The sequence below is a fragment of the Podarcis pityusensis genome (assembly GCF_964106645.2).
Source record: "Podarcis pityusensis genome assembly, chromosome: 7".
NCBI classification, from domain to species: domain Eukaryota; kingdom Metazoa; phylum Chordata; class Lepidosauria; order Squamata; family Lacertidae; genus Podarcis; species Podarcis pityusensis.
The window spans coordinates 22,170,442-22,183,502 of NC_138031.1; the positions used below are offsets into that span (position 1 = coordinate 22,170,442).

General features: G+C 45.8%; 1 protein-coding gene across 1 annotated transcript in view; it reads left to right on the top strand.

Moving 5' to 3' along the window:
• Positions 1-13,061, top strand: part of DPYS (dihydropyrimidinase) — a 47,813-nt gene that overhangs the window by 20,835 nt on the left and 13,917 nt on the right. The window contains exons 5-7 of the mRNA XM_081013770.1: positions 5,074-5,230; positions 6,282-6,423; positions 7,804-7,946. Coding sequence (XP_080869896.1) covers positions 5,074-5,230; positions 6,282-6,423; positions 7,804-7,946 — 442 coding nt within the window. The remainder of the gene's footprint in view (positions 1-5,073; positions 5,231-6,281; positions 6,424-7,803; positions 7,947-13,061) is intronic.

A 13,061-nucleotide genomic window follows, 5' to 3' on the forward strand; every position in this document is an offset into this window, starting at 1 on the left:
TGATTAGTTTCTCTGCCTTGGTCTGAACTTGGGCCTGGTTTTTCTCAAGCTACCATCTGCTCTGAGTGCGTGGTGAGTTCAGTAAGCATCACCACTAGCCAAGCAGTTGTCACGTAACCAAGTCAGAGATCATGGCTTCCACACAGCCTCAAGCCATAGTACCTCTCTTATTTAAAAAGAATGAAGGAAAAATAATTAGCTGACGAGTAGCAGTGTCTAAACCCAAATCCAGGCTGTATCTGTTAAATGGGGTTGCAGTTTAGCCTGTTAGTTACAGATATGCAGGCCCCATTATGCTCGATGTACCAGTGATTAAGCATGAACATTGCCATCCTCTTTTCTGTCTCAGGAGTGATCTTTTAAATTAATAATGACATAGAAATTTCTGCATCTTTGTTCCAAGAGGTCCCCAGCTGTCTGTCTGTGTGATGTAACTAAACAGTAAAATCTGAAGCCATGCAAGTGGCGAAACAGGTATTTTCTGATACGGCACAGACATTAAAAGGACTGACTGAAGGCTTAAATTGACTTTGATGCCCCTCTGCCCACTGAATCATTGCAGAGAGATTGGACAACATGGGTCCCCCTGAACTTGGAAAAGGGTTCCGATGATCCAAGAATGATGTTGCTTTTATATATTAACAGTGTAATCATAAGCATGCTTTCTCAAAAGGAACTCCCATTTAATTCAGTGGGGCTCCCTCCCTAATAATGTAGGTAGGGCTATATTAGATTACTAGAATGGGCTAGGCATTTTTTAAATTCATGGCCATTTCCAAGGACTCTGATAAGCCTAGAAACAGACACCCTCATTTTAGAGAGTTGATAATAAGGTGAAAGGGACGCGGGTGGCGCTGTGGGTAAAAGCCTCAGCGCCTAGGGCTTGCTGATCGAAAGGTCGGCGGTTCGAATCCCCGCGGCGGGGTGCGCTCCCGTTGCTCAGTCCCAGCGCCTGCCAACCTAGCAGTTCGAAAGCACCCCCGGGTGCAAGTAGATAAATAGGGACCGCTTAGTAGCAGGAAGGTAAACGGTGTTTCCGTGCGCTGCGCTGGCTCGCCAGATGCAGCTTGTCACACTGGCCACGTGACCCGGAAGTGTCTCCGGACAGCGCTGGCCCCCGGCCTCTTGAGTGAGATGGGCGCACAACCCTAGAGTCTGTCAAGACTGGCCCGTTCGGGCAGGGGTACCTTTACCTTTAATAAGGTGAATGTGTATATCATTGTATCTTTGTTTTTCAGGGGATTAATAGTGCTTCAGAAACCAGTAACATATTTTTTGACCAGAGGTGACAGAGTGGGATTAAATAATTATTAGACTTTTTAAAAGTGTGTTTACACCCTGCTTTCCTTCCTTAAAGTGGCATATATGGAGTTCCTAGGTGGTCTCCCATCCAGACGCTGACCAGAAATAAACCTGCTTTCTTTCAACAACATGGCTGCCTCATTTGCCCTCAGACCATAGGCAGGAATACCCCTTCATGCCACCTCTACAGCTCTCTTTTAAAAAGCAGCATTCCTACAGCAGAGATGGGGGACTGTTGGCCCTCCATATATTTCTAGACTAAAATTCCCATCATCCCTGACCACTGGCTTCACTGGTGGGAGCTTGAGTCCAGCAGTATCAGGAGAGCCATGGGTTCCTATCCCAGCCTACAGTGTCACTTACAGTGTGACAGTATGAAACATGCTTCACTGAACATACGTCAACAGATCTATAATCTTTCTGTTAATTTGTCTCCTAATCCAGTGTTGGCTGTAGGGTACTTTCCATATTCTTTTGTATGTTATTGGCATTCATACCAAACCCTGAAAGTACAGGTAAAAGGTAAAGGGACTCCTGAACATTAGGTCCAGTCGCGGACGACTCTGGGGTTGCGGTGCTCATCTCGCTTTATTGGCCGAGTACAGTGGTGCCCCGCAAGACGAACGCCTCGCAAGACGGAAAACCCGCTAGACGAAAGGGTTTTCCGTTTTGGAGGCGCTTCGCAAAACGAATTTCCCTATGGGCTTGCTTCGCAAGACGACAGCCCATAGGGAAATCTCCGGGACAGCGGGGAAGCGCAGCGCGTCTTCCCCACTGTCCTCGGACCTCCTCCCCCGCCCGGCATCGGAACGAAGCTCCGATGCCGGGCGGGGGGGGGAGGAACGCCTCCTCCCCCCGCCCGGCATCGGAACGAAGCTCCGATGCCGGGCGGGGGGGGGGGGAGGAACGCCTCCTCCCCCCGCCCGGCATCGGAACGAAGCTCCGATGCCGGGGGGGGGGAGGAACGCCTCCTCCCCCCGCCCGGCATCGGAACGAAGCTCCGATGCCGGGCGGGGGGGGGAACGCCTCCTCCCCCCGCCCGGCATCGGAACGAAGCTCCGATGCCGGGCGGGGGGGGGGAACGCCTCCTCCCCCCCGCCCGGCATCGGAACGAAGCTCCGATGCCGGGCGGGGGGGGGGAAATGCCTCCTCCCGCCACCTGGCATCGGAACGAAGCTCCGATGCCGGGCGGGCGGGGGGGGAAACGCCTCCTCCCGCCGCCCGGCATCGGAACGAAGCTCCGGTGCCGGGCGGGGGGGGACACCTTCTCCCGCCGCCCGGCATCGGATGGCTTTCCTGAAGACTTGGGGTGGGAGGAGGGTTTTCCTTCCCACCGCCAACATTCAGAATGCTGTTCTGAATGTTGGCGGTGGGGAGGAAAAACCCTCCTCCCAGGCAAGCCCCGGGAACAGAGGGAAAGCGCTGCGCGCCTTCCCCTCTGTTCCCGTACCTGTCCTGAAGGCTTGCGGTGGGGAGAAAAGCCCTTCTCCGCACCGCCAGCCTGGCAAGCGGTTTCCCTAGGAACGCATTAATTGATTTTCAATGCATTCCTATGGGAAACCGTGCTTCGCAAGACGAAAAACTCGCAAGAAGAAAAAACTTGCGGAACCAATTAATTTCGTCTTGCGAGGCACCACTGTACAGCTTCCGGGTCATGTGGCCAGCATGACTAAGCCGCTTCTGGTGAACCAGAGCAGCGCACGGAAACGCCGTTTACTTTCCTGCCGGAGCTGTACTGATTTATCTACTTGCACTTTGACGTGCTTTCAAACTGCTAGGTTGGCAGGAGCTGGGACCGAACAACGGGAGCTCACCCCGTTGCGGGGATTCGTACCGCCAACCTTCTGATTAGCAAGCCCTAGGCTCTGTGGTTTAACCCATAGCGCCACCCGCGTCCCACAGCGCCACCCACATACAGAGAAGGCTCAAATGCACTTTTTTCTACTGCTGCTCAGGGTATTGATCCACTTCTATGCCAAAAGTGACCGTTGGGTGTGCCAGATGGAACCTGTTTAGTCTTTCTACAGGCTTAATGATGATTTGCTGATGGTAATGATGGTAAAGTGAAGGCTGGGTTTTTGTCTGGTGGCACTGGTATTATGGAATGCACTCCCAGCTGAAAACAAGAGGCTCCATCTTTTTTGGCATTTCACTAGCTTCTGAAGATGTACCTGTTTACACAGCCATTCCGTTGATCTCTCACCCTGAACTTCCTGTTTTAGTTCTGCTTTAATGGGATTCTTTTATGACTTATTTTCATTTTCAATTACTACATTTATATGCCACTTTCATCTTCCAAGGAGCTCAAGGTGGCGTACGTGGTTCTTCTTCTCCCCCATTTCACCCCCACACAATCCCGTGAGGTAGGTAAGGCTAAGAGATGGTGACTGGCCCAAGGTCACCCAGTGAGTTCCATGGCCGAGTAGAGATTCGAACCCTGGCCTCCCAGGTTGTAGTCCACCACTCTTAACTGTTATGCCACACTGGTTCTCAATTATGGATCATGGATGTTTTAATAACCATTCCTTATACTTTGTAAACTGCTTAGAATCTTTTTTTCGTATTTAAATTGCACCGCCATCATCTAGGGTAACTTTCTGCAGGTTTTGCAGCCGCCACTCTTCAGATTTGTGCATATACAATCATCCTTGCCTATCAAGCTAGGCTTAGACTACAATTCTAAAAGCACTTTTACTAGGCAGTACATCTACCATTGAATCCAGCAAGGCTTCTTTCCATGTAATCATGATTTGAGCGAGTTATTTTTTGCTTGGAGGTTCTGAGCTTGTTGGTTGTGGTGGCTTCACCCTACCTGCCAAGATTGTTATGGGTCGTGTGTGTAGGAGACACAGCTACACAGGCACAACAACCTCTTGCTCTGAAAGTTGGCAAGCTTCTGAGTTTCCAAGCTTGGAAAAGGAAAACATCTCCTCCTCCTTACATAACATCAGGAGGTCAGAAAAACTAAGCAAGGGAGAAGTGGAAAGGAGGAGACAAGGGAGCAGGGGAAATAACTATTGCCTGCAAAAACTAAACAAACCAATCTCTCAGGGGCTGCAGCACTCTTGCCACTGGGCTGCTGCAGATTAATGTGATGACTGTTTTGCCATATCTCCACTAATTTAACCATTAAGCAACTTCTGAAAGTTACAGGCATTAGAATAAAATGTGAACATAATACAGCGTTTAATTTCTGTGTGTTTTTTCATCTTTGGTCATCAGAATTCCCATGTTTCTAGATTCTCTGTAATAAATAATAAATTTATTTATACCCTGCCCATCTGGCTGGGTTTCCCCCCAGCCTTGCTCATGTATTTGGATTGAATGTATGTGGGGTTAAAGTAGTGGGGGGAAACATGTACACAAGTATCCGCCCCCCAGTATCCCACACTGTACTAGTCTGCCACATGAAAGGGGGATTCTAAGCCAGTTCAGGTGAACAGGCTTAGAAGCCTACTTGCAATCAGGAACCCTGCACCATCAGAGTTCTGTTAGCCCAGAAGACCAATCTGTTATCACCTTTTTATACACCATTTCATAGTGCAAACATCAAGATCAGTGTGTGATAGAGCCCTATAGAATTCCATATTGGTAGAATTTGGGTGTGTGTGTATATATATATATATATATATATATATATATATATATATTCAAATATCTGATAACCAGATGTTGCTATATTGTAGCCAGCTGTACATTGTACAATATTGGAAGCCTGCATTGTTAGTTTGCTCCTCTTAATCTATGTATTTTCTTATCCCGCTCCACCAGGGAAAGTTGTTTATGGGGAGCCTATAGCTGCCGGCCTTGGAACGGATGGCACTCACTACTGGCATAAGGAATGGTCCCATGCTGCAGCACATGTCATGGGCCCACCCCTGAGGCCGGATCCTGCTACTCCCGACTTCCTGATGAATCTTTTGGCAAAGTAAGCTAATGCAATGTACATGTAAAATGCTCACGTATGACTTCTTAGCAGCATCCGGATGCCTTAGCAAGAAGGCCATTAAACAGTTGAAGCCAGCCATACTTATTTGGGCCCAGTCTGTGTTTTCATGCCACAAACATTCAGCAAATAAGTGTGCAACAAGATACCTTGGACAGGGTCCTCTCTGTGGTAGCCCCACAGATTTGGAAATTTCTCTTTGAGGAGATCCTTCAAGCTAACTTCCTTCTCATTTTAGAGAAGACATCTCTGTTCTGGAAGGCATCTTATAATGGACTGCTGTTATTTTTTTCTGTGTTCTGCTGGTCTTTCAACTTACTGTGCTGTGTGCATCTAATGCTTTGTTCATTTTTTAATTTTTTTTGCAGTTGTTATTGTCAAAATAGGTTTTTATCCAAGTGGTCTGCTTTGGAAATATAGTCTCAGCATTGTTTAGGGTTGTAGGAAACTGTCTTATGCTGAGTCAGACCATTGGTCCATCTGCCTCTACACTGACTGACAACATCGATCCAAGGGGCTCTCCCATCTCTACCTGGAGACCCCAGGGACTGAACCTGGGATGCTTTGTTTGCAGAGCAGATACTCTTCCACAGCCCTTCCCAAGCAAGGTATAACCAGCTTAAGTAAATGATCAAAATAAGAATAGCAGCCATGTGGCAGCCAACTGGTGAAGTCTGTCGTGTGGATACAGACGGCAGTTTGCTCTATGGTGGCTGTTCTGCAAAGGGACATCCTCAGCTACATATAGCCAAGGCTGGTCCTATGATGACAGGTTGTGGTTAAGGAGAAGAGACCTTAACCATAATCCTGGATTTGGATGACACGCTGAGCTGGGCTGTATTAAAAGGACCAGAGAGGAGCAAAGCAAGTTCAAACTCTTTGCTGAGAACCAGCATGTTTGCACGGTCACAGAAAGCTATAACATGAGAACCAAGCCAGTATCTTGTGATTGACTCTTTGTCCATCATTTGAACCAAGTTCTGTTTCTGAATGTTCAGATTTGCCTAACTTGGAATTGTTTCTTTTTTTTCAGTGGTGACTTAACTGTGACAGCGACAGATAACTGTACCTTTGACATCTGCCAGAAGGCTTTGGGGAAGGATGATTTTACCAAGATCCCCAATGGGGTGAATGGTGTGGAGGACAGGATGTCAGTTGTGTGGGAAAAAGGAGTGGTGAGTAGGATTTATTTTGCTGTCAGATGGAATGGGGAGCAATATAAGCAGCAGTGACAAGTTAGCCACCTGCCTCTGAGGAGGTACTTAAATCCTCAGACACAGGGCTGTCTTAAGCATATGCGGCACCGGGGTGCAACAAAGATCCACCTGCCGCCCCCCGCTGGTTGCCCAGTCCCAGGCGCACAGGAGGGCGGACCCAGCCGGCCGCCTCAGCTTCTCGTTGGCTCGGTTGCCCCCAAACTCGCGGTGTAGAGCCACCTGCAGCAGAAGAGCCCGCCACAGCACTCCAACCAATGGGTGGGCTCTTTCCCAGACTCAACTCTCGGGCCCCAGACTCTCGGCCCCGTACCCCTAGCACCTATGAGTAAAACGGCTTCAGACACCTCTTTCACTCTCTGTAGCACACAGGACTTGAACTAGATACTTTGAAAGATACGAACTTACTGAAAGAGAGACTGCTATGACACATGTTCTGGGAACTGCCTGACTTGACTACTCTAGCATAATCTGTAAGGGGCTGCCTTGAAGGTTGTTTGGAGGCTACAGTAGCTCCAAAATGTAAAACTGTTTTCTTGTGCTAGCTCTTTGGATTGTACCACACCAGTCTCATGTGAACTCTATTGGTTAAGCAGTTCCTTTCTGAACTAGATTCAAGGTACAGGTGATTATGAATCAACTGTAAATTGGTTTCTTACGGAACCAGTGTTGTTGTTGCTGCTGTTGTTGTTCTTTCACTTCAGAATTGTTGTATAGAACTGTGGGCTATGAACTTTCTGAATAAGTGAACAACAGATGACTGAAATTCATTTATTATCCCATTCCCTCTGGAGATTGATGGCTAGCAAATGGGATTACTTTATTTGTTATTACATTAATATGCCGCCTTTCCATTAAGGAGCTCATGGTGATTTGCACACCTCTCTCTCCCCACTTCCATTTTATCCATGCAACAACCCTGTAAGGTAGGTTAGGCTGGAATATAATGATTGTCATGAGGTCACCCGCTGGGTTTCGTGGCTGAATGCGGATTCGAACCCTGCCAAGTCATAGTCCTAGTCCAGCACTGTAACCACTACACCACACTGCCTCTTTGTTCATTCCACAAATTAACAGATAGTTTTAAGGAGCAAGATTATCAATGTTGAACTGGTTATTCCCCAAAATAAGATTTCTGTTACAAAGAGTTACATCTTATGTGCTATATTTGCGTACATCAGCATATTACTGGGAGTTTACATTTTTTATATTGAAATTTTCTGCCTAGAGGTTTTCTGGGTGAGGTTATCCCACCTGCACTCCTCAACAGAGAGTGAGTTTGCTTGCAGTAGGCTTATGTATCCCCTTCCTTGCTGATGCCTATTTTTGGTTTCTTTGCAGCATAGTGGCAAAATGGATGAAAACAGATTTGTGGCAGTCACCAGCACGAATACAGCTAAAATCTTTAACCTGTACCCAAGGAAAGGGAGAATAGCTGTGGGCTCTGATGCTGACATTGTCATTTGGGACCCCAAAGCTACAAGGTATGGTCTATGAATAATCAAATCGCACCTGTCCATCCTTCTAGGAATGCATTTTGAAGATATAAATCTTGATGATGGAATGATGCCCCATTTGAATTATTCACAGGATATATGGTGCTAGCCACAGCATATCTATGCAAAGGATTTTGCATGTTTTAAAAATGTTCAGAATGTTTTAAAAATAGTTACCTGGATTGCTGACCATGTAGAAAAAGCATAATTGCTTGTACTTTTATATTAATTGCTATTTTCATGAATAAGATCAGTGATTCCGAGCATTCTCTAGGCTAGCTCATGCCCACATAGTGATGCCCCAAAAGACCTAAATGGTGCCAAAAACTATCACATACTTTGCTAAAAATACATTAGACCAATTACCCATGGCATAGCTAGCCATTTTTAAGCCCAGGTTTTGTTGTTGTTGTTGTTTAGTCGTTTAGTCGTGTCCGGCTCTTCGTGACCCCATGGACCAGAGCACGCCAGGCACTCCTGTCTTCCACTGCCTCCTGCATTTTGTCAAACTCATGCTGGTAGCTTCGAGAACACTGTTCAACCATCTCGTCCTCTGTCGTCCCCTTCTCCTTGTGCCCTCCATCTTTCCCAACATCAGGGTCTTTTCCAGGGAGTCTTCTCTTCTCATGAGGTGGCCAAAGTATTGGAGCCTCAGCTTCAGGATCTGTCCTTCCCGTGAGCACTCAGGGCTGATTTCCTTCAGAATGGAGAGGTTTGATCTTCTTGCAGTCCATGGGACTTAAGCCCAGGGAAAGGTCCCAATTCTGTGCTGGCCTCTCTCCCTGGACCAATTCAGGCTCTTCCAATAGGCTGCTGTTCTCCAAGTGCAGAAGAGGACTGGGGAGGCTAAAGTTGGTATCCACCTACCCCCCGGAATAGTCCTGTTTCTGCTATCTGCCATCCTAGATAATTATGATTACAGAAATGCATTTCTCTTTCTGGGAGAGTTGTTCACTGAATAAGATATTTCTTGGGTGTGTGCTCATTTCAAAGCTCAATCAATACTTTATGGAAGAAATGCAACTTCTGGCTTCAGTTCTGCATCTGCACGTAGCGTTTTTTATCTGTTAACTTTGGAATGAATGGGGATGAAATGATGAGCGGCTTGTGATTGCTTAAATGTGACTGGTTACGTGACCTTCTACTTCTCCAGAAGAGGGAGCACATGGCCTAGAAGTCATGGAAAGCCAAGAGGCAGCCTTCATACTGTGTGGTGATAATTGGCAGTTATCTCAAGAGTAACCATGTTTCAGTCATTTCAGAACGATAACGATGGTGATGATTAGATTTATTATTATAATGCATTAGTCACTTTTGGGCCACAGCAAATCGAAGCGACTTACAATGTTTTAAGCAAAAAGCAAATGCATATATTAAAACAAGCATTAAAAAATATATATCTAAAAGGCAATTCTGTTTTTTAAAAACTAGATTAAAACATCTCACCCACACAAAAAGGCCACAGAGAATTAGAAGCCAAAGAGCTGATGAAAAAGGAATGTTTTTGCCTGGTGTCTAAAGATATGTAACAATGGTGCCAGATGAGCCTCCCTGGGGAGAGCGTTTCACAAGTAGGGAGCCGCAACAAAATGCCGGTTCTCATGTTGCGATAAGCAACATAGGCTGTCTGCTTCTTTCTGGCAAACAGTACTCATGCAAGCCATCACATAGTGGTCCAGTGATGAGCATGTGTGTGCCACACTAGGAAGGGAAAAAATGTTTAGAGGCCCAGAGCAGGTATCCTAATATAATACTAGGGTTTCTGCCCTGTTTTCTAACATTCCTTTCACACTGCAGTTCCTGTTGTGTTACAGAACTATAGCTTTTTGGCTGATACACTGGCATGTCACACCAAATCTCATTCATACCAATGTGCATGGTGTTGTGCAATGTGCAATGAAGACCATTGGACAGAGTTGCCCCTCCTTCACTCTTTTGGCACAAGCATGCTTCTGTTCCCCAATGATTCCCCCTATGAAAGTGTCAGGAAAGAACCGTATGCCAGTATAAAGGTAAAGGGTAAAGAGACGCCTGACCATTAGGTCCAGTCACGGCTGACTCTGGGGTTGCGGCGCGTGAGCCAGTGTGGTGTAGTGGTTAAGAGTGGTGGATTCGTAATCTGGGGAACCGGGTTTGATTCCCCGCTCCTCCACATGCAGCTGCTGGGTGACCTTGGGCTAGTCACACTTCTCTGAAGTCTCTCAGCCCCACTCACCTCACAGTGTGTTTGTTGTGGGGGAGGAAGGGAAAGGAGAATGTTAGCCGCTTTGAGACTCCTTCGGGTAGTGATAAAGCGGGATATCAAATCCAAAACTCTTCTACTCTTCTCTTCTTCATCTCGCTTTATTGGCTGAGGGAGCCTGCGTACAGCTTCCGGGTCATGTGGCCAGCATGACTAAGCCGCGAACCAGAGCAGCGCACGGAAACGCCGTTTACCTTCCCGCTGGAGCGGTACCTATTTATCTACTTGCACTTTGACGTGCTTTCGAACTGCTAGGTTGGCAGGAGCAGGGACCAAGCAACAGGAGCTCACCCCGTTGTGGGGATTCGAACCGCTGACCTTCTGATCGGCAAGTCCTAGGCTCTGGGGTTTAACCCACAGCACCACCCGCATCCCTGTATGCCAGTATACCTCCCTAAATTTCACATTGCACTCCTGATATTTCAGGATAATGGGATTGCAAACAGATTCCCACCCCCCCACCCCCTGAAAGTAATTACTAATATGGAATCGAATGCTGAACCTCCACCAGATTTCCAGAAGTGACTTCTCTGTCATGTGAAAGCATAAATACAGTGCAGAAATTAACAGTGAAATGGGGAAATTTAATATACCACTGTGGGCATGCAGCCTTAGTTTGGCTTATTGTACTGTGTAAACCTAGTCCAAGTTGTTTGCCACACAGTTCCTAGTTTAACCATGGAACAAAACAAAAAAACCAGTAAGATTGAAGTGAGCCATACTTCCCAGCTCAATTGTTACAAAAGGAGGAGAATTCACTTTACAGAAATCAAGGTTTGGAGGGTGTGAGGGCATCGTAGGGGAAAAATAATTAAGCTATTCCTTAACGTTGAAATTCCAGTTACTCCCTTGACAGCTAGCACATTTGAAAGAGAAACCTTCAGCATTGCTTTAGCATCCTTTTCTACATTACACTATACAGAATAAAAATGCAAGATGTGATGGCAGCCTAAAGCGATGGGCAGATATTGATACACGACTAGAGAGAATTGGGAGGCTTTCATTGGAAGCCTTTGGAGAGGATTTAGACATCTCTGTGAAAAATGGTTGGGGATATTATGGGACCAGCAAAAGAAATCCATATACAATCAACTATGCTTGACATTCAGGGTTAGCACACAGCAATAACACACTGAGTTCAGGCTGCAAACTTGTTTTCTTTTCTTTAACGCCTGACACAGTGATCTGCCACACCAGCATATAAAAGTTTAGGACTGGGCATAATGATCCCCTTTGCGTAACAACACAATGTCATGATTTATTGCTCTGCAGTTAAGACGGCCAGCTAGCTTTCAGCTTAATGCTAACCAGGTTTCCTCAGAAGTAAACCCAATTGATTCCAGCAGGACTTTCCAAAATCCCTAAGGCTGAAATGCAATTATATGTAGGCATAATTAAAAGGGGAAATAAAAAAAATGAAGTTCCTGTTACCCACTCCTACGTTAGAAAGGCTGTTGCTTACATCTCTCTCCTTTTACTTTCCATGATGTCAAAGAGATAGACTCAGGAATTGAGTCACCTGCTGAAAACATTTGCAATTAAATACCCTGGCAGCAAAGGGGCAGCCTCTCCAGCAGGCTTGCAGAATCAAGGGAAGTGATCTGAGAAAACATACTTGCAGTTGGAGCAACTTTGCTCTGTATCTGTTGGTCTCAGATCCTATGTCTCACTCCCGTGTTTGGGTGTTGCAGGTGAAGCAGGAAAAGACAGAGTAAGTGCCTGGTTCAGGCCTTCACCCATCCCCTTTGCTCATCACAATCACTTTATTTATATGCCATTTTTCTACAAAATCATGCCCAAAGTGCTCACAAAATAAGCATAGCAATTCAAAACAAATACTAGAAACAATTTGAAATAACCATCTTAACAACCAGTAAATACAAAAAGATCAGTCCGTGCAACATTGTGTGAAATAATAAGCGAACATAATTTATTATTATTCTGAGCCTTAATAATGACTCATCTGGGCTCGTTCACATCACACTAAACTATGGTTTCTTGTGAAGTCTGACCTTTTTTGTGTTGGTGCTGACCTTTAAAGCCTTAAGTGGCTTCGACCCAGTATACCTGAAGGAGCATCTCCACCCTCAGTGTTCAGCCTGGACACTGAGGTCCAGCTCCAAGGGCCTTCTGGCAGTTCCCTCACTGCAAGAAGTGAGGTTGCAGGGAACCAGGCAGAGGGCCTTCTCGGTAGTGGCGCCCGCCCTGTGGAAAGCCCTCCCGCCAGATGTCAAGGAAATAAACAACTGTCTGACTTTTAGAAGACATCTGAAGGCAGCCCTGTTTAGGGAAGTTTTTAATGTTTGATGTTTTATCGCTTTATTATTTTTATTTATTTATTTATTTATTATTCTGTGCAGCAGGAATTGAGATCATGTGACAAATAAACTATGTTGCACTCCAGTTTAAAATATGCTTATGTGGCACAGTTCTATACATATCTACTCAGAAGTAGGACCTGCGGAGTTTGATGGGTCTTGCTTCCTGATAAGTATGCAGAAGATTACAGCTCAGATTGAGTTGATTTTAACTAAATATGCCTCAAATTAATGTGCTATGAATTGCAATAGGCACCCAAAAAGTCTTTGTTACAATGTTGATACAGACCACACACCTTAGGCAGAATAATGATTAACAGTAAACTTGAAGTAATTGCACTATAATATGACAGGGGTTTTTTTTATTAAAAAAATGCATTTGAGGGAGGATGTATTGAAATGCAGTTTTAAAATGTATGAGAGAAAGAATCGCCTTCCCCCCATCTATTCAGGAAATGCCAGTTCTGAAATATTCATTAAATAGCACTTAAGATATCAAGAAACCCTTCACTTTGTGGTATTTATGAATTGCCAAACAGCTTT